The sequence below is a fragment of the Sceloporus occidentalis genome, unplaced genomic scaffold (genome assembly GCF_023333645.1).
Source record: "Sceloporus occidentalis isolate IW3139 unplaced genomic scaffold, rSceOcc1.0.p SCAF_11, whole genome shotgun sequence".
Classification (NCBI taxonomy): Eukaryota; Metazoa; Chordata; class Lepidosauria; order Squamata; family Phrynosomatidae; genus Sceloporus; species Sceloporus occidentalis.
In genome coordinates this window covers 933454-958117 of record NW_028316991.1, presented here as the reverse complement: position 1 = coordinate 958117, position 24664 = coordinate 933454, and the positions used below count along the sequence as shown (strand labels likewise).

Below are 24664 nucleotides of genomic sequence, written 5' to 3'. Positions count from 1 at the left end.
ATATAAAAACTGATAATTACATCTGTATAAACAAATATCAAAATGCATACCTGAAATGTGTCTGCACTATTTATATTGAACAGCTGATGTCCCCCTGATCCTAAGAGGATGGGTCCAGAGTCTGTCCCTTCGCCATAAACATAAATGAAAACGGTTGCTTCAGTGGCTGCTTCCTGGAAATTGCCAGTGACGATGGTAATTGTCCAGTCCCCTTCTGTTGAGGACAACATTATGGTCATGCACTTCATTGGTTGATGGCAGACGAGCACCCTGTTGGCGACCAATAGAGTCGCTCCTACAGACTTTTTAAATCCTGGTGCTGCAACTTGGCCGGGAGAGACCACTGGTCCAAGAGTTAAAGGTTGAATACGAATGCACAAGTCTAATTACAATATAAATATAAATATTTACCATGCTCTCCATTAAATTGTCTTTCTTCAGTAACAATCTGCATATCTACACAACAGGCAAAAAAAAGTATGAGATTAAACACCAAGACGATCCAGGTCTCATGGTAACTCTGATTATTTGTTTTGTTGTCTACAGAAGTTTTCCATGGATTTTATAGTCTAATTGTGGTGTGAAACATAGTGGGGCAGTGGATGATTTGTTTCTTTGTCAAGCTGTCCATATTCAGACTCTATCAACTGATAGTATAACTACATTAGATATTTTATTGGTCACATTATCAAGCCATTGTACAGAGTCATTAGTCTTAGTGACGGTCTATGCAGCCAAAGAAAAATGACCTGCCCAAAATAAAATATAAATTTACATGGATGCACATACGTCCATTACAGTTGTGTTGGATTTAATACCTTCAACCTCCAGCTCAATTTCTGAATGAAGCACACTTTGAGACATGAATGGAAGCCACCTGCCAAAAGTGGACAAGAAAGATTTAATTATGATAACATCTCAGTCATACATAACAATGAGTCCTGGGATAAGCTTTAATACTGTACCTTAAGCCTGATCTTCAGCGTCTAATATATATATATATATATATATATATATATATATATATATATATATATATATATATATATATATGTAAAAGTTCACACTACCTGAACTCTTTTTCAATCTATCAACGTGATTCACTTCCCAGGTGCTTACAGCCTTGACCACAATATAAAAGTCCACAAAAGAAGGAGCACTCACAAAATAAAAGATGGATTGATTGATTAAAGTCTTCCTATTCAAAGCCAGTATTATACAAAGATGAGAATTTTATAATAGTGTACCTTTAAGAAACAACCATTGGAATATAAATGTACTCACATTTATTTTTTCATTAAACAACTGGAAATCAGATATGGTTATGTTAAAGTTCCCTTATGACAATGCAACTATATGTTTTACAATTGCTGAAGCATTATTTAAATTCCATAAGAATAATCAATACATGTTAAAATAATTCAAATGTGATTTTAAGAAATGTATTGTTTTAATAGTCTCACTATTATTTTATTAAAATAAATTCTAGCTTCTGCTTTCTTTACTGTAGAAAGGCTCAACATTAGAGGAATATGTGAGAAAAGAATGAATATCCCCATGTGACAGGCAGAAGGATCTTAGGAAAATGAAACTTCAGGAATTACAGACAAACCATATTTTGACACAGAAGTTCAGAATTATTGGTGAGCTAAGTTTCCATAAAACTGACATCAAACATGTAAGCGTCCTTGAGAGAAATGAGATATACCGCATTTAAAAGGACATGCATAAGAATTGTGATAGTCTGAATAATGTTACCTTTCACAATTGAATATATATTCTGAGTTCTTCCCCTGTTCCCGAATGATTACTTTCTTACAATGCCAGTACTGTGACTTGTGATTGGCCTCGCAGACAAGGAGCACTTTCTGAAGCTTCCCAAGTGACACAGCTTCAATTTCAAACACATCAACCTAAAGCATGATAATAATGTCAATTCTGAGGAATGGAAAAATAATATATGCAACGTTCACTTACCTGTGAGCCTCCTGCTACCACATGGCATAGCTATTTTGTTTCATAATAGAAGAAGAAAAAAGATTTGTTTTTCATAAAGTTCTACTTAAAAGAATGGAATGTGTTTTTGATACTGATTTTGGTGCTTGAAAAGTTGCAGAGATGCACAAAGGATGACAAAGTTAAAGAACGTAGGTTGCTTGGGAAAAATATAGAATAAACAGAAAAAGACAGAAAAATAAAAATAAATGGACTATGGTTTAACCCCTTAATAACAAAGCCTGTACATGTACGGGCTCAAAATGCACATTGTTTTCAATGTGCATTGTTTTCAATGGGTTTTGGGACCGCCCATTGTCCTTAAGGGGTTAAATCTAATTTTCTATATGATTAAGAAGTATATTAAAATAAATTGTAACTCAACAAATGATATCTTATAGCCAAATAAATGTTCTTGTATGAGTAGTGACTTCTACACAAAATGTAAAAAAAAAATCTTTTGGATGCAATGTTTTTCTTTTTCTGTGCTTTAAATCCATAATTAACCTATATGTATACAGTACGTACAAAAATATTATCATCTTGCAAACAATATTTAGAACCATACAACAGAAATAATTCATACTGTAAACAGAACATGCATTGATATTATTGTATACTGTAATATTCCTTTGATGTAACTATCCCCAGCATATCTGATCAATGGCATAATGTGGAATAAAATAATATCCATACAGGTTCTATTTACACTTAAGGCATACCTGTCCTGGTTGGAATTTATGCGGGAAATCTGACTTCAACAAAAGCCTCTTTCCTGTGTCTCCTATTTCTCCATAAATACAGATGTAGACTGGAGCATTGGTTCCTGCTTGCTCAAAGGACTCAGTGTACACGCTGATCAGGTACTTCACAACTAAAAAATAAACAGAGCTCTCAGCATCAAATGTTAAAATACTGTCCAGCAGCCTATCAAATGATATGCAGAAATATGTTAAATAATATATCACTGTAGTTTAATCAGGGATAAGTCAAAAGTGAAACAAAATACAATTTTGCTCATCTAGTTTTGGGCCCCTGTGGTGGAACATTTGGATAGAAGGGTACGTCTCTTGCTCCACTCTATTCTATTCAGATATATAAACAGTTATTTATGCTTAGCCAGTCTGGAATCATTCTAGAATCTCCACAAGTCCCATAGTTCTGTCCTGTTCCCAGATTATATACCAAACTATAACTGCTTTGCCCCCTATATTACTATATTAGTATATTACTAGGTCCTACAGACAAGGGCATGGTGCCCTAAAATGGCTAGATCTGTTTGTTTTATGTTTCATTAGCTCTGAATATTACATTACAGCATCGTATCAGTTGGCCAAAAATGAGTAAACAAAAAAAAAATCAAATTTGAAGCTATTAATATATTTTGCTTTTTGCAAGGATGTGCCTGGAAGCTCCGCCATTTGGAGGAGGTTCACTGGAAGGTCATGTCCCGTTGTCCAAGGAGAAGCAGACGAAAAACCAATACTTCTTGGAGCAGTGACAGAAGAACAACAGTCGGCAGAGAAGGTAGGGAAACATTCCGAAAGAGCATGAGAGAGTGAATGAGAGTGTGGGAAAGCATTAATGAGAGAGTGAGAGTGAAAGAACCAACAAAATAAAACATTTTAGAGCTGTTTTCGTTGTTTTCATTCGTTTCGTTGGGGCCCCTCCTCATTTTCCAGGATTTATATGAATTGTCCAAATATTCTAATGTTGCTAAAAAAGCAATTCGTGCGAATGCACAAGTCTACTAGATATTTATATAGTTTGATATCTACCCTTGACACTTTAGAGCTAACTTATTGTGGAGCTTAAAGAACACTGAAGGGTCCAATTGGGGCTGGGTAGCCAAGTTGCATTTGCTAGCCATCTATAGCATATAAAAGGGATTTAAATGATGAGTGTTTGTTAGAGTGGCCAGTCAAATCAACTTTTGGCTAAATGTTGAAGTGTGATATTATTTAGTAGAGCCACCCATATGTTTATATTTCAGTATAGGGCCCAGCCACCCTATGGTAGAGGAAACAAAAGGAGGGCCATTTCTCGGTGTTCAAATTGTATAAACTAGACTCCTTGTTGATTGCTCAACCTGGATTACCTACCTGGATAAACAAATGTACCATTCTCTGTGACAGGAACCTCACACACGATTTCACTGTCTCTGTTTCTGGACAGCCACCTGTTAACCTCAAAATAATGTGTTTTTCCATTTTTCATTTTCTCTAGGATTACCTGAAAATAATAAATAGAAGAAACATGTTTGATTTCTCTTGATATTCCAGGAAATAATAGAAAAATGAATAGGTGCAGTGGCAAAAGAAACCAGAATAGATATCCTGATGGAAGTCCATTCTGGTTTCTTCTGCCACTTCTGGTGGATGTCTTGATGGTCAGTCCAATTTATGCAATCTTCATTTCGACATTTGTTTTTCTCCCCACAAAATATGACTCCTCATTTGTCTGGTTGCAGCTTGCTGTTCAGGGGTTAATTGGGAGGAGGCTTACTTGCACCTTCCCTAACACATTAATAAGGTTTTGGTAGCAGTATAAACTGCTTTGTGTGCCCACTATGTAGGAGGTGAGAGTAGGTTCTCACCCTACTGAGAGTCTGCTTTGACATGGTGGGTGAGCTTAATTATGCTTTGGCCAATTCATATAACCAAAACCTCTCATTTATATTATGTTTATATATTTGTTGCCAACTTTATTAGGGTGAGAAGTGTAGACAGTTTTTGTTTTTGTATACATTGTACAGCCAATACACTGTTTTTGCAGCATGCTCACGCCTGTTTGGTAGGCCTCATTTTACACATTTGTATTATTTGAGCCTGTGACTAGCTTAGCGCACCAACATTTTTCTTTTCCCATGCTTATTTAACATAAGACATGACAACCTGAGAATGACCAATGACCTTCAAATTTGCACATTTATTATTTATAATATAATATATATATATATATATATCGTCTGTAGTATGGATGGGTTGTTCTGCTTTGCTGGCATTTTACAAACACATTTCACAAACTTTGGATTTTGGAGTGTATACATCACATTAATATGCTGGCAGTAAATGTTAATTAAATTTCCATCTCCCTTTTAAAATATAGCTATAATCAGATGATTAGACCAATTTTCATGCTACATTTACTTGGCTCTGTATAGATCCACTGAGATTTGCATTGCTGTGAAAATGTTGACATTAGCTAAGGATCTGTGAATATGAAGTTACACAAATCTGTTAAACATAGAAACTGAGAATTAGTTGATATGTTAAACCAGCACACACATCAAGCCCCCACAAGTGTCAAAAATGGTACACAGTATTATATTCCTGAATCCTACAAACATCTTTTTTCTGCTGCAAAAAAACCCACTGCAATGGTTTTTCATCAAGGTCTACATGCAATAACAAATGGAGAACAGATCCTACTATTGGGTAAAATTGGCTATAACTTACCTGATTGGGGATAAGTAGATTCAACTGATCAAAATAACAAAGTTTCAAATCTAGGCTCATCCTAACAATATATGTTTTGTTATATTGATAATCATTTATCTATGAAATATGTGACTGACAATAAAACACAATGAAAAATAAAACTGAATCCCTTAAAGTTAAACAAAAAAAATGATTTGCCTGAAACAAACATTTTACATTAACTAAGACTGTCCAAAAGATGAGCTCATCTGTAGGTTCAAATTCATTCATTCATTAACAGCAGAGACACCTTGTGGTCAGTTAGTGAAATCAGAATAGTACAAGCTTAATTTAGGTGAGCAATAATGAAAATGCATTCACACATGCAGGACACACAAAAAGCATGAACAAAATTGTGTCCGTGTCTAAATATTCCCAGATCTAACTGTATATACATACATAATTTATAGTATATTATCCAGTGCTGGACAAGGTTTGTTTTTTGTTTTTTTACAAATTTTTGAAATGTTAGCAAAAATGAAGCCAGACATCCAAAGCTCCTAAGAAATTAAAGATACGTTTTGTAGACTTGAAATTGGCACACTATCTAAAGAATTAGTCAGATGTTAATGATGAACAAAACATGTTTAGATTAAGAACAGCTGAAAAGTTTAAATCTGACTCATTAGTAGTCTACAGGAGGAAAGGAAAATGCAATATTAGTGGAATGATTTGGAAATTTTTATTGGTGACGATGGAACAAAAACAGATCCTCTTTATCACACAAACCTCATATTTTTAACTTACTGATATACTTGATGTTTTTAAGAAAGTCTACCCCAAGAAGTTAAAGTGAACACTGAGCATTTGAATCATCGGAACCAGAGTTTTCGCAACAGTTTTATTAAACCAGAGAAGAAACATAAGAAGGAAATCCTAACAAACTAATAATACTCATAATAATAATAATAATATTAAATCAAGGCTTGCTTGAGATTCTGGAAAACAAAGATTCTTTCATAACTACAGAGGGAAGCCTTCCCCTCTGTAGAGATAAGACTTCTTTGATCCACCATTTCTGACCTCTAGTGTGTGCTTGATTTGTACATTACACACAACTTTGTGTAAGGTGCAAAACGTTAAGTAAACGTTAAGTAAAGTCTGCTGGATTTTGGAATATAAAAAATTTGGTTATGCACTCTCAGAAAAGATTATCATTAGTCATGTCTTTGATTCAGAGAATTGAGAGAAAAGGTAGAGTGATTTAAAAAAGGAAAATCCAGAACCGTTCCCCAAAAAGGGATACAGAAATTAAATGTCTTTCCTGCTTGATCATTACAATTAGCAGAGTTTGAAAGTAAATGCCTTTTTGTAAACTGAACACTCTGGATAATGCTTATAATATAACATGTAAGGGTTTAGAAATTATCAGTTACTTACTGGGAGTACTCTTATTTTATACATCTAATTGCTTTTACGGCAAAGGGAATTCATTGACACCCTTCAAATTATCATACAGGATTTATGGCATGTGGTAATCAAATGGACTGCATAAAATACAATAGAACATATGGCACAAAAAATCATGTGGGCATAATTAAAATTACTTAAATTCTATGCCGTTTCGATATTCCTAAAGTAAACAGATTCAAAGCAGCCAGATGGCATAATTTGTTATGCAAAGTGATTCTAGCTATCAAGCTGCAATGGCATTACTTCAGTCATAAAGTAAACAACCAAAGATAAATATATGTATTTTACCAAGTCATAAGCAATCCAGTTTTATTTTTTTAACCAGGCTATTTTGGTGGTTCTGGCCATTTTTAATGTGCACAGTAAAACATCAGCATTTAGATAGAACTCCCAAGCTCTGACAAGCTAAGGTTGGTGAGAGTTACAAAACAACATATAAACACAGCTGGAGAACCATGGGTTGGTAAGCCAGGTGTAAGTAGCATCTGTATACCCGAGGTAGTAGCAAACCTTTCTTGCAGCTGGGTCCAGGCAGAGCTGGATTAATCTAGGGGCTGATGTAGCTGCAACTCCAGGCCCCCACCTGAAAGTAGGCTCAGTCAGGGCTGGGTTGGCTGCACACTGAAGTGGCCGATGCAGCCGCACATCCACCAGGGCCGTCTTTAATGCGGGTCAAAAGCCTGCAGCAACCGCGTTTGCAAGGGCCGCTATGCAACCAGGCCTGCCACTCCAGGGGCCACGGGCAACCCTCACAATCACTTCAGCAGAGGCCCTGCTTACCTTACAGAGGGAAACAGCAGTCCCTGTGGAAGTCTGCAAGTGGCACCAAGAGATCTGCAGTTCAGGTAAGAGGGTGGGGGAGGGTGTTGAACGAGTATGTGTGATTGAGGGAATGAGTATCTGTGAATGAATGAGTATCTGTGAATGAATGAGTATCTGTGAATGAATGAGTATCTGTAAATGAGTAAATGAATGAGTATCAGTATATGAATGTTTCTGAATGAGTAAGTGAATGAATATGTGTGCAATAGCATAGATATGTAAGTGGGGGGAAGCATGGCAGAGGGAGGCTATTTGAGGCTAGGATGTCAGTGGGTGTCAGTGTGGCAGAGGCTGTCCTTATGTGTGTGTTTGGGTGTCAGTGTGGCAGAGCCTGCCCTGGTGTGTGTGTGTTTGTCCATCTGTTTCCTGGCACTTAACTTACTGTAGGAATAAACTTAACTATTTAATTTTTACTTATCCAGAGATGAAACGCTCTTCTGAATTTGTAGTGACTTCAGAGGACAAACTTTCTAGGCCCAGAAATCAGTCAGAGGAAAAGTAAGGTATTCTTCATATTATATTAAATTAGTGGCACTAAATTGTGACTTCAGGCGCTCCATGTATGATGACTTTTTAGTGTATAGTGTGAATCCCATCACATCAGATTCTATCCTATACTATCTAAATAGCACTGGTGTCATATTTATCCCGTACACATGTATGCCGAGGAGTTAAGATATGTCTATTTTATTTATTTCCATAAAAAGGCCCGCCAAAATCCTCAGCACCAGGCCCATGATGCTTTTAATCAGGTCCAACAAAAATATTGCAACAGAATTTACTTTTCTTGGGTCTGGATCTGACCTAACCACTGGCCCAGGCTTAACAACTCTACCTGTGTAAAGACCTTAGCTGCAATGCTGGAGCTATTACTGCCATTGGCCAAAGCCTGACATCTGATTTTGCTTGGCTTGTGAAGACAGGAAAATAATAATCTGTGGTTACTTAAAGTCCTCCTCTTATTTATGGTTTTGGCCCTTAAGCTTTAATTATGTCACATGCAAGTTTTGCTCAGCTTGCTAGTGACTCCCTGGGCCAAACCTGAGCTCAGGTCATGTTGTACACAGTCTGGTTCACCCATCTCTAGAATGAACATGTAAAAATAAGCTTTGTTGGCTCCAAATCTTTAACCATCATACACAGAGATAATAATATGTACCATTTTACCTAAGCAAAACAAATTATTCAAATGATTCAAATGAAGGTTAAATAAGTATTCCTAAAACATATCTATTAGGGTAAAACACATAAGAGCCATTATTTGGTAACGGTAAGCTATACCCATTTCAGCTCCCACTCAGGATGGTCACTGGTTCCATCATGTCCAATCCTTATCTTGTATATTTTTCCTATATTTGATAGTTTCACCTAAAAACAAACAGAAATAATACATTGGTTGTAGGTAAAGATTTGTTAATATATGTGTATAGATATATATTGGATATACAATTCCCTATGCAAAAATATGCATTTGCATACCTTTAGCTTTAATGTCATAATTGTTATTAATGTTCGTAGGAATAACTGAGAGATGTACGTATAACAATGCTTGTTTCCATTGAATGCTTATGTGTAAATTTTATTCCAATATGTAAATTTTATTTCATGACCTGGGTACAGCAGCTGTTTGCCAGACCTCCTGGGTAGCCCTTGGACCTCTGAGTGGGGATTAGCTTTACTTACTCACCAACCACTACTTGTGATTTGTCCTGCAGCAAGTTCCACCCCAATTCTGTTAATGCCCGCTCCTTCCTTCTAAATAGAAATGGAGGGGAACCACATCTAATTAAAATGGAGCACTAATTAAAATGTCTGCTACAAAACCTGCAGCTGCCTGCTACTTTGTGGCAGCATATGAAAGAGGTCCTGAGGTATATTCTCAATGAACTTACTGTCCTTTCAACTGCCTTATTTTCTTGAAATAAGTCCTTCACAGTATCCTCAGACATTATTTAGATCATTTTGGTCTACTATGCAGATCAAGTCAAACATTTAACACACATTTAAGCCCCTCAATACATACTGTTTTGGGTCTGTTCAGAAGTGGAATGGTCAGTAGCATTAAGGGTTAACCTGATTGACCAGAAATTTTTCTATATAAATGATAAAAAATAAAGGAATAAATAAATGAAAAACAAAAAATTGAATGGGGGTCGACCTTTCTTCCCCAATCCTGCACATGTTGGGCATGAGATAATTTAATCAACCTGTGGATATTCTTCTCAAGTACAACCCCCACATCTCATCCCCTGTCCAGAGGGATGGGAGGCGATGATCCTATGAGAGACAAAAACCCATACCTCCCATTCATGTTTTATTTAATTCCACAATCCCACTGAGAAGAGGATGGGGGTTAGGTAGGTATACCCCTGGACCACTGCACAAGAGGCTGTTAGAAGAAGGGGGTTGATTTATCTCTCTGTTAATAGGTTTCCTGGGGACAGTAGCGTACCTGGGGAGTGCGGTCCACTAATCAGGGGGGGTGCTACCAGGCCAGCATCGGGTGTACACCCCTCCAGAATCTGACGCTAGAGGAGCAGCCTCTTACCAGCTTAAAATCAATCAAGGTAGCAGAGTGTGAGAAAACATTACTAAGTGTGTGAGAGTGATGGGAGTTATGCTGTACCATTCTCAATGTCTTGTTCAGTGTATAGTGGTGGGAGTCATGTTGTACCACCATCAGTGTCTGGCTCAGTAGTGATGGGTGTTAAGCGCTGACATAACAAACTAACACAAAAGGAGAAGAGGGCCTGCTCTTGTGAATTTACAATCTAGTTGACGATGGTACAGCATAACTCTCATAGCTGTATACTGAGCCAGACATTGACGGTGGTACAGCATAAATCATATCACTATATACTGAGCCTACCACGTCAATCCCTTGCTCAATGTATAGTGATAGGAGTTACACTGTACAACCATCAATGTCTGGCTCAGTATATATATATTGATAGGGGGTTATGCTGTAACACCGTCAATGTCTGTCTCAGCATATAGTCATAAGAGTTATGCTGAACGACCGTCAATGTCTGGCTGAGTGTATAATGATAGCAGTTATGCTGTACCATTGTCAATGCCTGGCTCAGTATATAGTGATGGGTGTTATGATGTACCACTGTTAATGTCTGGTTTAGTATATAATGATAGCAGTTATGCTGTACCATTGTCAATGTCTGGCTCATTGTATAGTTTTAGGAGTTACACTGTACCACCTTCAATGTCTGAGATAATGTATAATGATAGCAGTTATGCTGTATCACCGTCAATGTCTGACTAGTTATAGGATATATCTGTTCAGTAAGTTTTATTATTTAATTTACTTATTTAATTTATTTTTAAGTTAATATTTTATTTTTTCAGATTTTTACTTTTTTCAGTTGCCATACAGTTTAGATTTTTAAAATGGCATGGGTGCCACATACAGGATCCACCCCAGGTGCCAAATACTCTAGGTACACCCCTACCTGGGAACCCCTGTTTTGTGATTTATTATATCTTTGTTTAGAAGGAGATTGTCACCTTGCAAGTTAATGAAATTTGGACGTCGGACTTTTTGTCCAACTTGTGCAAATTTGGTGCTGCAAAATCACATTGTGCTAACTCATAAGTGTATTGGTTGGTGGTTGTATTGTCCCACTCCTTAGGCATACCATTAAACTAGCAGTAAAAGCAGATAAAGGCTTTTTCTATTTATAATTTAAACTGATGTTATAATTCTGTTTAGCATAAACGAGATATTAATATTCTAAACTCATTTTTCTTGTTGTTCAATAAACTATATTTATTTCTACATCTGCAATGCACCATGTAAATTATTCGCTAAGAGTGGCAATTTATGAAATAATTACCTTCAAATTCACTAGCATCACAATAATTAGCTTAAAAATTTCCTTTGGGAACGAGCTTCCAGGATTTTGTGTACTAAGTAGAGACAAAAAGTATCAGTTTAACATTTTTGATTAAAAATTACTAAAATTTGTATCTCTGGGGATTTTATTTTTCTAGAAATAACTTTGCCTCTTTGAGTTATGTGAAAAATGAACTCATACGATTCCATATTGTTAAGAAAAAGCAGGAAACATATGCTTTGTTGGCTGCATTATATTTGTTTTGTTAATTATTGTCATTTATAATTACGAATGATTAGAAAAAAGAACATTACCGGTGACAGCATATTTGTAATTATTTACCCAGAGGTAAGTAACATATATAATTAATACAAATGGGCACACTATCTGTTAATTAGTCTTACTCAGAGTCAGTACTCATTTTCAGTTTCTTGGAAAGTCTAAATCCCTTACCATATACATAGATAGAAGACAACAATGCAGTGGTGCCAAGCCCCCTAGGTCACTTATATGGTGGTACTCAAATTTACATTGGCATGTACTTAACTGCTTCTCCTTCGATGGCATCCTCCTCCTCTTTAGAGTGAGTGCTCCAGCACCGGCCTTTCATTCTCTTGTTGACATAAACTTGACACCTTGTGAGATAGACTGTGACTCACAGGTGGTCAAGCCATGTAACTGCTCCTCAGGGAGCTGTATATAACAGTTCAGTGATTCTGAAAAAGACTTCCGTCTAGGGGTGCTGTCCAAAACGGTGAATATAGAAGAGAGGAAAAACATCTACCATAGGATGATATCTTTCGACACTTGTAAACACGTGATAATTGGGTACACTCACATTTAAACGCTTGATACATCCATCTAAATGTGAGTGGAAGTCTTTTTCAGAATCATTGTTTCAACATTTCGTGGAGGGTTGCGGCTGTACACTACAGTAAAAGGAGAATATTTCCTTGATTTTATTACTTTTACTTTCACTTTTGACACTGGTTTTTACTTCTTTATATCCTTTAACAGTTCAGTTGCAGTCTCAGTCAGTTATGACCTAGGCCCAAGCCTGTCAGCCAATCAGCCTGGCACTTGCTGACCTGATTGGCTAGGAGTCCTTGGTTTATAACTTCTATTGCCCAGTTTGTGTTGCCCGTTCAAAGAGTTTAGTTGCTGCTCCTCTAAGTGCTATACATTTTGTTTATTCTGTGTGCTGAACTTTGCCTTGACCCTGACCATGTCTGATCTGTGTCCCTGTGTCCCGAACTTTGGGTAGACCCGGACCACTCTTGAGGTGTTTTTCTCGTGTATTTACTCCTGGCTTGTTTACAGCCACTATTTGTTTATTTGTTCTTGCACATGAAGCAAACGAGTAGCTCGACCAAACGAAGACCCCCCTCGGCATGTATAGCAAACGAGTAGCTCGACCCAACGAAGTCCCCTTCCCCCTACGCACCTGAAGCAAACAAGTAGCTCAACCAAACAAAGACCCCCCTCGGCACGTATAGCAAATTCTTAACGCGACCAAACGAAACGCCCCTTCCCTCCGCATGTGAAGCAAATATGTAGCTCACCCAAACACCCCCCCGCACGTGAAGCAAATGAGTAGCTCAGTGAAGCAGCCCCGTGAAATGAGCTCCCCCTCTCTCTCCCTTTCCATCCCAGCACATGGAAACTAGCAGAACTGCTGCACAGTTATGACTGAGTGAAGAGCAGTGAAGTATATGGATGTGCAGCGGCAGGACGCCCTGGAAGTGTAAAGAGACGCCCCCTGGGAGAGAGAGGTCTAAGTAGACGCCCAGCGGTAACCAAACGCCCATAAGGTAAACCTACTGCCCTGAAGGAGAGAATGCTGAAGGGGGATATAAATACTCCTCAAGACCCCTCCCACAAATACAGGCTGTAAACAGCCTTTACATATATATACAAATGTGTATATGTATGTGTGCAAAATACAGAGGTTAATCTGTGGAGTGAAAAGGTACTTTTAAAGGAACATTCTAGCCCCTTAATTTAACATGTCATTGGTGAATGTATTCTTAAAACATGTGACCTTTGGATTTAAAAAAATTGACTAGAAGTTATCCTCCTCCTGGTAGCCTGAGATTCCATTGAAATCAGTGGGAGTAGGGGGAGGCAATCACATGTTAGCTAGTTGGCGTATGTGACTCAATGGGGGCAGCTTATCCTGTTTCTAAATACTTACAATTTTTGATATGAATGAGTGTATCACAGTGTATTACAGTGTTATCCAGCACAAAACATCACAATAATATAAAACTAATAAAATATCTAACCTATTGAAAGATGCATTCCCAAAAGACTGAAGTATGTCTTGTGCAACAGCATGTATATGGGAGTGCACAAAAAATAACCGTTTGTGTCAACTATTCCATAGCAAACGTGTCCTGTTAATTTACTTCTTCAGTGTTACATTTGTTGACACCACATAAGTGAGTTTGGTATTCAGCTACATTTAAATATGGTATCCAAACAGGACACTGGAAGACATTACCATGAACTGATCTTCTTGTTGAGGCTGAAAAGGCTGTTCTAGGTTGTCTTCTCTTAGGGTTATGGGCCCGGATGTCCCTCTGCTTCCATAAACCCATAGGGTGACGTTAGCTAAAGTTCCAACACTGCCTGTCAGTACCGACACCTTCCATTCATGTGAGTTAGGTGTATGAACATGTATCTCTTCTTTGATTGGCTCTGCTGTAATATAGTAAAGGAAACTTGTACATCATATTTTCAAGAACAGAACATTTTTCTTACACCAATGTGCCAACTTGACCGGCCCAAACAGAGCCCTGACCTCAACCAAACTGAACACCTTTGGGATGAACTTTAATGGAAATTGCCACTCTGACCTTCTCATCAACATCAGTGCCTGCCCTCACAAATGATGTACTGGATTAATGGGAAAAATTCTCACAGAAGAACATCAAAATCTTGTGGAAAGCCTTCCCAGAAGACTGGAAGCTGTTATAGCTGCAAAGAGGGAACCAACTATATATTAATGTCTCTGTATTTAGAATATGTCTTAAAAGTCCTTGTTGCTGTAATGGTCAGGTGTCCCAATACTTTTGTCCATACAGTGTATATGGATATACATTCACATATTTAAAATACATAAATAAAATATTGAACAAAGTAACAAAAAGGTGGGTAACAAGAGCTCCATTGAATGTGTATGGCATAAATGCACACTTACAATAAGCAGAGAACAAAATACTGCCTAGTTTTTGTAACATTACATGCTGTATGAGATAACATCCCATAAAATCGGGTTTACCTCCCCCCTGTTGTATGCCTGAAAAATTTATGTGTTGACATGAAACAGATCTTTGTAGTAATGATGTAACTCACTTTGGCTCAAGGGTGGAGACACTGATGGGCTCTGAGCCAGCGGCCCCTGGATTTTAACAAGTTCTCCATCGTGTTTGCTGATCTCTTCCCTTTTCTTGCTGGGTGTTACAGATGTTTCTGCAGGGGGTTTTCTGCCAACTAAAATATATGAGAAAAAGTGAAACAATTTTATTTATTTATTTTCTGGAAATGTTAGGTTTCAGGTTACTTTTTATTCTTATACTTTTATTTAATTAACAATATTAATATTAATCAAACACCACGCCACATGACAGGTGTGTGTGTGTCCTGAAACAACAAATTAATGAGAGCTACTACTCCCTCTTTTCACTCTTCCTTTTGTTTCAATTACCCCTAGTGCTCAATTGTACAACACTGCATAATTTGTTGACAGTTAATAAAAAAAGGTAATAATAATACCTCCTATGTGACAAAATCTGTACATCCAACTGAGTCTTTCAGTTCCTCTTCCATTAAACTCTATTCTATACGCCTTCCATTATATTTTGTAGTATTATGGTAGTTTTAATTGTAACATCTTAATGGTTTGGCAGCTAATACATACACTTGATGACCCTTGGATAGAAAATCATGTTTTTCTCCCCAGTGTGGACCACTGTTACCGCATTCCCATTGGGTAGAAGACCAATATAGATTCCTTTATTCCTGACTGATTCCAGGATGACTGATCCAGTGTCTATATTTCTTTCAACGGTGAAATGACAATAATCATCTCCTGTTCCCTGTTACAAAATCACAGTTAGACAAAAAAAATAAGACATTTCTTCAGATAAGCCTTTTAACCTATATTATTATTATACTGATGATATACAGGCCTGGACTGGCCAGCAGTAACATTGGGCCGGGGGCGAATGCCCAGTGAGCCGCTGGCCAAGTGCTAAAGTGAGTAGTGTGTACAAATCACCTGTCCTCTGTAGAATCACTCACTACAGTGGAAGCAACATCAGCACAAGCACTACATTGAGAACCTCATGAAATTGGTTTCCATTGCCAAGCAGCTGCACACAAACTGAAGATCACCATGTGCAATGCCAAGTGTTGACTGCAGTGGAGTAAAGCACAATACTACTAGGCTCTGGAGCAGTAGAAATATGTTCTCTGGAGTGATGAATCACACATGAAGTCTGATGGACAAATCTGGGTTTGGCAGATGCCAGGAAAATACTACTTACTGTAATGCGTAGTGGAATTTTGGTGGAGGAGGGATAATGGTCTGGGGATGTTTTCCAGGTTTTGAGCTGGGACCCCAACAAACAAAATAGGGTAATGCAATGTTAATGCTAGAGCAAGCAAAGACATTTTAAACAACTATATGCTTCCAACTTTGTGACGCCAGTTTGGGTAAGGCCCTTTCCAAACAAACCCAACATTAAAGTGCCCCTGTGTGCAAAGCAAGGTCCATAAAGACATGGTTTGACAAGTTTGGCGAAGGAGGACCTTGAATGCCCTATACACAGCCTTGACGCTAACTACATTGAACACCTTTTGGATGAAGTGTGAACCATGTCTTTTCATCCAACATCATTGCATGACCTCAAAAATGTTCTGTTGGCTACATGAGCACAAATTTCCCACATACATGCTCCAAAATCTTGTGGAAAGTCTAGAAGAGTGAAGACTGTTATAGCCTCAAAGGGCGGGGCTCCATATTAAAACCTATGGTTTTGGAATGGGTTATAAAACTACACACAGCGGGCTTAAATAATGCTTTGCAGTCTGGAGGGGTACACAAACATCCCTCAAATCTCTTGCAATGTTTTTTTCCTCTTAACTCTTGTTCTTAAAAGGGATTATAAATATGACAATCATTTTCTCACAATGACTTTATCAATGTGAATTTTCACTAACTGTCCGTGTAAGCAATTCATGACCTTATTCATTGTACCTTATAATTTGGAAAAATTTTGTTTTCTGTGGGTGCAGTGAAATGTTTTAGGTTTTTTTTATTTGAGATTTCTAACGGGAAGCGTGTGAAGTGTTTTTCCTTTTTCTTACTATTTTAATAGCTTTAATTGCTATTTTCAGTGTTTCTGGTGGGATCCACATTAACACTACCAGCGTAGACTACATGAATGTGGTGGAATTAAAAATTACTGAAGTGCAATCAGTACTTATTCTGAGTGGCATTACTCTTCATGTGAGAGCACAGAGCCCGTAAAGATGACTCCTGCCAGGGCAATTGCCCCCTGAATCCCCCTGAATCCGGGCCGGTGGGCCGGCCGGATGGCCGGCAGACGGATATTCAACGCAGCCGCTTAGTTTGCGGCTGGATTGAATGCGCCCGTCGTGCCGGTAGCGTACCTGGCGGGGGCGGCCCGCCCCGGCTGCCGCTCATCTGAGGGGTGCCGGCGCGGCAACTGTGGCTGTGCGCCGTGATTTGAAGCCACGCCCACCATCTTCCGCACCGAAAGGACAGGACACAGAAGAAAGGAAGAACGAAGAGGAGGAGGAAAAGTGACAGTGACAGAAGAAAGGTAGGAAAAGATTCAGGGAGAGTGGATAGTGTGTGAGAGTGATGGGTGTTATGCTGAATGTTTGTGAATGAGGGTTTCAGATAGCATGGATGTGTAAGTGTTGGGTGATAGCATGGCATAGGGAGGCTGTAATCACATTCCTTTCATGCCCAGATTCCAGCATATACTGGCTGCCTAGGCATGATAGGAGTGTGATTGCTGTTATCAAATTTTTTTTTGGTCCAACTTTGGTGTGTTACCACACTTTTATTGGACAGAATAATTATATATATATATATATATTGCAAACAGCAATCACACTCCTATCATGCTAAGTCAGCCAGCACATGCTAGAACCTGGGCATGATAGGATTGTGATTGCTGTTAATTATATATATATATATATATATAAATTAATATTGTTGTTGATTTTTTTTTTGTCTAATTTTGGTGAGTTACTTTTAATAAAGTATTTTAAAGTTTTTTGGGGTTTTTTTTTTGGTTTTGGCCAAGTGAATGCTGAATTTTCAGTTTAGGTCCAGAATTTTCATTTTGGTGCATCCCTACTATATACTAACCCAGTCACTGACGTGGTAGGCCTACACCACATCAATGTTTGGCTTAGTATATAGTGATAGGGGTTGTAGTGCAGTATTGTCAGTGTCTGGCTCAATGTATAGTGATAGGCACGCATTGACGTCAGTATATAATAGTTATGCTGTACCCCTGTCAATGTTTGCCTAACCATAGAAACTATGCAGTTTTAAAGTGTGTGTGGGGGGGGTGCCACATACAGTATATGCCACAGGTGCCAAATACTCTCGGTACACCCCTGCATCATGCGGCAGTCAGACCCAATGGCTGTGCCTCAGCTCTTTGTCCCACATCTTTAAAGGGGTGGGATGAAGAGCTGAGGCACCGCCATTGGGCGGTGCGGTGCGTGCACGCCGGCCGCCTTGATTTCATTAAGCGCCGGTGGAGTGACTGCCGCACGACAGCTGCTTTCAATGTCGCTCGCAGCCGCTTTGGTGGCGCAATGGGCCAGTTGACTAGACTTGCCCCCCAGGCCTTGGGCTGCCAGCCCTCCCCTGACAGAAAAGGCTCCAGGTTGCCATAAGCCTGATCTTCCATGTACCACTAGTGAAATATACCATACTATGACATCCTAAGTTCATTAAGGAGTAAAAGATTTGGTGAACTTGTCCAATAGTAAAGAAAAAATTAATGTGATATTTAATGTACATTTATCCGTATATATATATATATATATATATATATATATATATATATATATATATATATTTAATTGTCCCTTCATTTGAAAAGAAAGCAATGAATATTAACTTTAATCTATTATTCATTCTAAGCATTTTTACAGACCTTATTAAGGCAACATATTTGCTTACTTTGCCATGACACTGCCCATTCTTGATGCATAAATACATTTTAGGATGTGTTACACTTTCAAACATGCAGACAGTGGGGCTGATTTTATGGACTCTCCAATGGGAATCCGGAGTCTGTTTCCCAGCTCCACTACAAAGTCCTTCATTCTTGATACACAAAGCCTGGCTCCAGCTGGTGGTCAATAATATGATAGCCTCATCTTGAAAAATGCCCTAAAATGAAAAGAACAGAGATTCAATATCAGTAAGGCAGGATAAATACACACATTCTTCAAGTTAAACCTTTTCAAGATATCCAAAACAAAAAAGAAGGCAATACAACATTACTGTTATGTTGGTTTTGCACAGAAGTAAGAAGTGGATCATTTCCTAAGACCAAGAGTTAAATATAAAAAAATATCACAATAAACCCAATAAACCATATTATTCTGTTAATTTGACATCAATATAAAAATACATGCTGGCAAATCAGTATATAATTTATACACCCTATTATACAGTGCTAACACATAGATTGTTTTGTTACCATACATTTTTGCTCTATATTCCCTATATATTTTGTATATTTTATATACATATATATATATATATATATACATATATATATATATATATATATATATATATATATATATATATATATATACCATTCAATTCAAATTTTCTCCTATTGGAAAAATAAGCAGTGCAACTTTTTCCAGTATTAGAATGTACCTTCAAAAAACCTGAAATATGTTTATTAATAATAATCAATTCACCTTGACATGCACCACAAATTCTTTGGAAATTCCTGCATAGTTGTCAGTATACCCATCAGCTGCTTCACCGTTATGCTCAAAAGAAACTGTGAGACCCGGGACTCTTGTAGATTCTAAAGTAACACAACGGTTGTGTTGAAGGTGAACATATAGTTCACAAAGAATGCCGCTGTTATCCTAGAAAATAAAATAAACCAACCAAATCCACAAGTAATATCAACCAGTTCATATGTATACTGTATAGGCAGAAGATGACGATAAGGAAAGTTGTTACCTTTATGGATTTGTGTTAAATCAAATGAGTTGCTATATAAATGTCATATATTCCAAAGTATGAACTTTAAAGGAAGCATTAAAATAAAACATAAAAATAAAGGTATAGTTTTGTGGGTGATTCAGTCATACTAGGGACCTTTGCTAGACCTTGTAACCAGGATACTTACATAATTTGTTTGCATGGGGAATGGGCCAAAAAATAGTGAGTGGTAAAAGAAAATTAATATAGTAAGAAATGCAATCCAAAAAGTATTCAACATACCATAGCAGTGACTTTCCCCTTGTCTATCGCCAAGGCAAGAGCTTTGATCTCATGACTGTTAAAGATCCGAACGTTTCCTCTTTTTACTATCACATCAAAAACACCTGGACAATTGAATAAATATTTATTTGCTTCTGTTTGTAAAGTACAATATAAAACATACCAAAAAGTCAAATATTTCACATGCCTATTTGCTATGTCCAGTGCTGTCTTTATACATGAAAGGGCTTGGGGGAACAGCCCAATTGTACCCGAGTGGAGATCTGTGCAGCTACTGGCACAAACCTCTTTTAATGAGTCCTGCTGCTGGACATAGGACATATCCTGGAACTCTCCAACAGCAGGTGGTGATGAGGACTCAATGGAGGAAGCACTCGGGAGGTCTGTGCTGATGGCTGGTCACATCTCCAACTCACAAATGTGAGGTGGCTTAAGGCACAGCTTCCATGGAACTAAGGTAATTCTGAGTCCTGTGCAATTGCCCCTTTTGCTCCAGGTTGAAAAAGGAAGCCCTCATCATATCATAGAGACATAAACTGATCCAGGATTAAAAAAAAAATTGTATAGGATAATTGTATGAAATGATTCACAATAAACCCACGAAATACATCAACAATCCAGTGTCATACATGTATGTCTTAATAGGTTTCCATTTCCACTTGAAGCTAAAAATCTAAAAACACATACTTACCCAAATCTACCCCATTTGTCACATAGGTTTGGCACACAAATACTTAAAATGTTCACTTTCAAGATCAATTTACCATATTTATCCTTCTTTTCTCCAAGTGCATCTACTTTGCTGTCTGGAGTGAGCCGAATAAATTTCCCTGTTGCTTTGCAATAGAACTGTAGGAGGTTGCCTTTTTGATATTTCCACTTCTCTGAGTGCCACTGATTAAAGGAGTACAAATAGAAATGGTTATTTTATTAACATTAATTTGTAGACCTCCCATAACATGGCAAGGTGCCATATAAACAATAACGGAACTCCTTACAATTTCTTTCCTCTTCAACTCAAGCTCTTGTCCTGTTGAATGTAAAAAAAAAAAGTTTTATCTGTAAACATCATTATAACTTCCAAAGCATGGATAATAAAAAAAAATCTTAGTGTTTATTTAGCTTTTATTTTAAGACTTACTGGCTGGGAAATCGGTTTCATTTGCAATAAACACTAGTCTTGCAATTTTACCATCATCTTCTCCTTCATCTAGCCATCTTAGTGAACAAACAGAAGAAATGAAAATGAAGAATGGTGACTGAAGAAACGTGGTGTATTGTTAGTTTACTGTTATGGAAAATATGTGACCATGGCATCATTTGTGCAAGCAAAAAAAAAACCCTATTCCCAATGTATTGTAATTAATATAAATTACATGAATGATGGAATGATTCAAATTACTAAATTATAGAGACGTATTGCCTAGCTATAACAGAGCAGGATATGCCCCATTTGTGTAATATTCTCATGTTTACATTATTAGGATGCACATTAGAAATGTTTTGGATGATAAAACACTTTTCATTTCAAGGAATTAGATTTTATGCCAGAATTTAACTATGTACTGATTTACACCAAATAGTAAAACTCAACTGAAGAACAAAATTATATGAAATTATATTGAAAGCTCACTATATGGAGAGCTAACATTTTGAAATGTTCTTTTAATGAAATGTTCTCATTTATTTATTCTAAATATAATTGTATTAAAAAATCCAAATATTTTGTAGCTTCAAGATTACAAGAATTAAAAATATGCTGTAAAAATGCTGAAAAATGATACTTTGGATAAATGACAAGTTTAGCACAACTATCCGATTAGTACTACACATAAAACAGAATCAAATAACTATTATAAAATGTATCATTACCATAGCATTAGCAGTGCCCCTTGCATTGATGTAATTGATTTTTCTTGATGTATTTGTTCATGGTTTTTTTTTGATAAATGGTTTCAATAGCATTATTATATTAAATCGGCTGTTTCCAAAAGAAATGAATAATCTATAGATACATTGTAAAATGATCATGAATCAGTTACAGACCTATGACAGAAGAATGCATATTCTTTATCTTTCACAGGATCATAGACAATTATTTTCTCCAAATACCATCCATTGCCTGAATTAATGAAATATGAAAGTTTGCAAATTAATATTCAATCTCAGTATAAATAATGAAACATGTTTTCTATTAAACAGTATATGGTGTGTATGTTAGTGTATGGTGTTAGCATAAACTAGTTTCAAAAGCATGTGTGTGTGGGAGGGTGTTAGTGCATGGTATTAGTGTGACTGTATGTATCAGTGCATGTTAGTGGTGTACCTAGGGTTAGTGGTACAAGGGAAACAATCCAAAGTTGGCCATTAAGAATACTAGTTGCATCACAGGTCACCTAACATTACATACATTATCATTGTTTGTGAAACCAATAAGTCTTTTATCTGACCACATATTTATTTTAATATTTATTACCTGTTCCAAGTCCATCATGGCCTACAATGACTGTATGTAAACTCCCAAGATGGACAGCTTCTAATGTGAAAGTGTCAGTCTGAAAGGAAATACAATAAAGCAATTAATATTCTATCTGATTTCAGCAATGCTTCCATACCTATGTATTTCGATGATGTATCTAAGCATGCAAATTGCCACGTGTCCACCTCTTGATATGGCCAAACATCACCTGATAATCTATTAATATTAACTTAAAGAGCTACTTACTTGTCCTTTTACAAATCTTTTGGGTTTGTTTGTCCTAACCAATTGCCTGGATCCTGTGTCCCCATATTCACCATGAATTGCTATATAAACATTAGCCTCGGTTCCTGCATTCCATAGATCCCCTGTCACAACATGGATTTCGTAGTTTGTCACTAGAAAAGAAAACAGTTCCTGCAGTAACAGCTATAAGGAAAACACACTCACACAAAAAAATGAAATTATCAATAAACATAGAAATGACTTGTATTCTCTTTGAATTACAATCAATAATATAAAACATAAAAGTGGACCTGTCACTTTAACTTATACTCACTTCATTGAGGTCAACAATACAGAAAACAAACAGTTAAATTTAAAATAGAGTCAATGACAGAAATGCATCCTCTTTTTTTGCTGCTGCCGTAGCAGATAAGTATACCTTTTATTACTGACCTCGTATTGTGCTCTAAAAGTTTTATACATTTTCATTATTTTAGTAGTTTTATTTATCTTGCCTTTGTTGTTCCGTACCATTTTGCATCTATTTGTTTTCTTCACTACTACCATAGCTTAGCTGGTTTCTATGGCTCTTTCTAACATCCCTGCACAAAGCCCTCATATGACTTCTTCTAATATTCCTCTGACTCTGGTAATGGGCAATAATGTAAAACAGGGAGTGAAGTCTGGTAAAGCTACATAAGAAGCATTAGCACTTAGACTGTCAAATGTTGTCCCCTTTTAAGGACCATAAATATTTCTATGACCAATAACCTAGTGACTCTCTGCCATCCTTCAGCAGTTTTTAGAAGTGTGCTCCTGGTTCACACTCCAGAACCTCTAAAGAGGAAGAACCTTTACCTGCTTCTAAAAAGAATTGCATAAAACTGTTCTTCTGACAGTGACGGATTATTATTTCTATTTAGAGTATACTCATACTGACGATTCAGATGTAGTGTCTCGTTATCAAGATCATGCTTCCCTGAGCAAAAGAGTCATCAACAACGTTATCTCCACATGAACTGGACACTGATGCTTTCTTTCAGTCTTGGTTTCAGTTCTTTCAGTCTTGGTTTTCTCATATACCACAAGAAGTGGGTCCACATTCACTCACACTCTCACTCTCTCCCACTCTCATTCTCATTTACTCTCTCGCGCTCTCTTAATGTTTCCCTACCTTCTCTGCTGACCACTTCCACTTCTGCATACTCTTGTTGTTATGCGTCGTTATGTGTTGTTATCTCTGTGGACATAACCCGGCCAGAACGTCCGCCAAATTGGCGATGCATCCGGTGGCGTCCTCTCCACGATCCTCCAATTGGGGGAGAGGATGTCACTGAAAGCACTATAATTTTTCCCTAACGTGAACTGAGGGCAATATGGTGGAGCTTGCGGTGACATTGTCTCTCTCGGATCCTCCACTGAAAGTGCTGTCATCTTGCCCTGACGTGGACTATGGGCAATATGGCGGCACTTTCGGGTTATGTCTGTGGAGATGCGGACAAGGATAGAAGAGAGAAGATAAAAGATGAAGAAGATGCATAAGAGCTCAGCAGAAGTGGAAATTGTCGGCGGAGAGGGCAGGGAAACATTTAGAGAGAGTTAACGAATTTTTGAATGAACCAGATGGCCAGGGAACAAAATTTGCACATGTCTACTTTCAATTACTAAAGGTACAATTATTCTCAAGCAAATCTCAATAGTGACAGGTCCACTTATTTTAGCCACTTAAGAATCTAAGTACAAATATGAAATCAGATGCAGTGTATCCACTGAGATTGTAGCAATAAATTTGAAGGATGTTCAATGCTGGTATGCTGTCTTCAAGATCCTTTAACCCAAGTTTTTTTTTTGTGCTAAACACATATTTTAT

At 37.3% G+C, this 24664-nt stretch overlaps 1 protein-coding gene across 1 annotated transcript in view; it reads right to left on the bottom strand.

Annotated features, from left to right (window-relative positions):
- Positions 1-24664, bottom strand: part of LOC149305406 (lipoxygenase homology domain-containing protein 1-like) — a 113809-nt gene that overhangs the window by 71125 nt on the left and 18020 nt on the right. The window contains exons 6-24 of the mRNA XM_089477494.1: positions 22816-22967; positions 22567-22645; positions 22137-22212; positions 21232-21308; positions 21089-21120; positions 20855-20984; positions 20091-20194; positions 19553-19729; positions 18795-19007; positions 15480-15657; positions 14973-15052; positions 14061-14255; positions 8991-9077; positions 4098-4227; positions 2718-2869; positions 1759-1913; positions 819-877; positions 412-456; positions 51-214 (exon numbers count right to left, since the gene is read on the bottom strand). Coding sequence (XP_089333620.1) covers positions 51-214; positions 412-456; positions 819-877; positions 1759-1913; positions 2718-2869; positions 4098-4227; positions 8991-9077; positions 14061-14255; positions 14973-15052; positions 15480-15657; positions 18795-19007; positions 19553-19729; positions 20091-20194; positions 20855-20984; positions 21089-21120; positions 21232-21308; positions 22137-22212; positions 22567-22645; positions 22816-22967 — 2285 coding nt within the window. The remainder of the gene's footprint in view (positions 1-50; positions 215-411; positions 457-818; positions 878-1758; positions 1914-2717; positions 2870-4097; positions 4228-8990; positions 9078-14060; positions 14256-14972; positions 15053-15479; positions 15658-18794; positions 19008-19552; positions 19730-20090; positions 20195-20854; positions 20985-21088; positions 21121-21231; positions 21309-22136; positions 22213-22566; positions 22646-22815; positions 22968-24664) is intronic.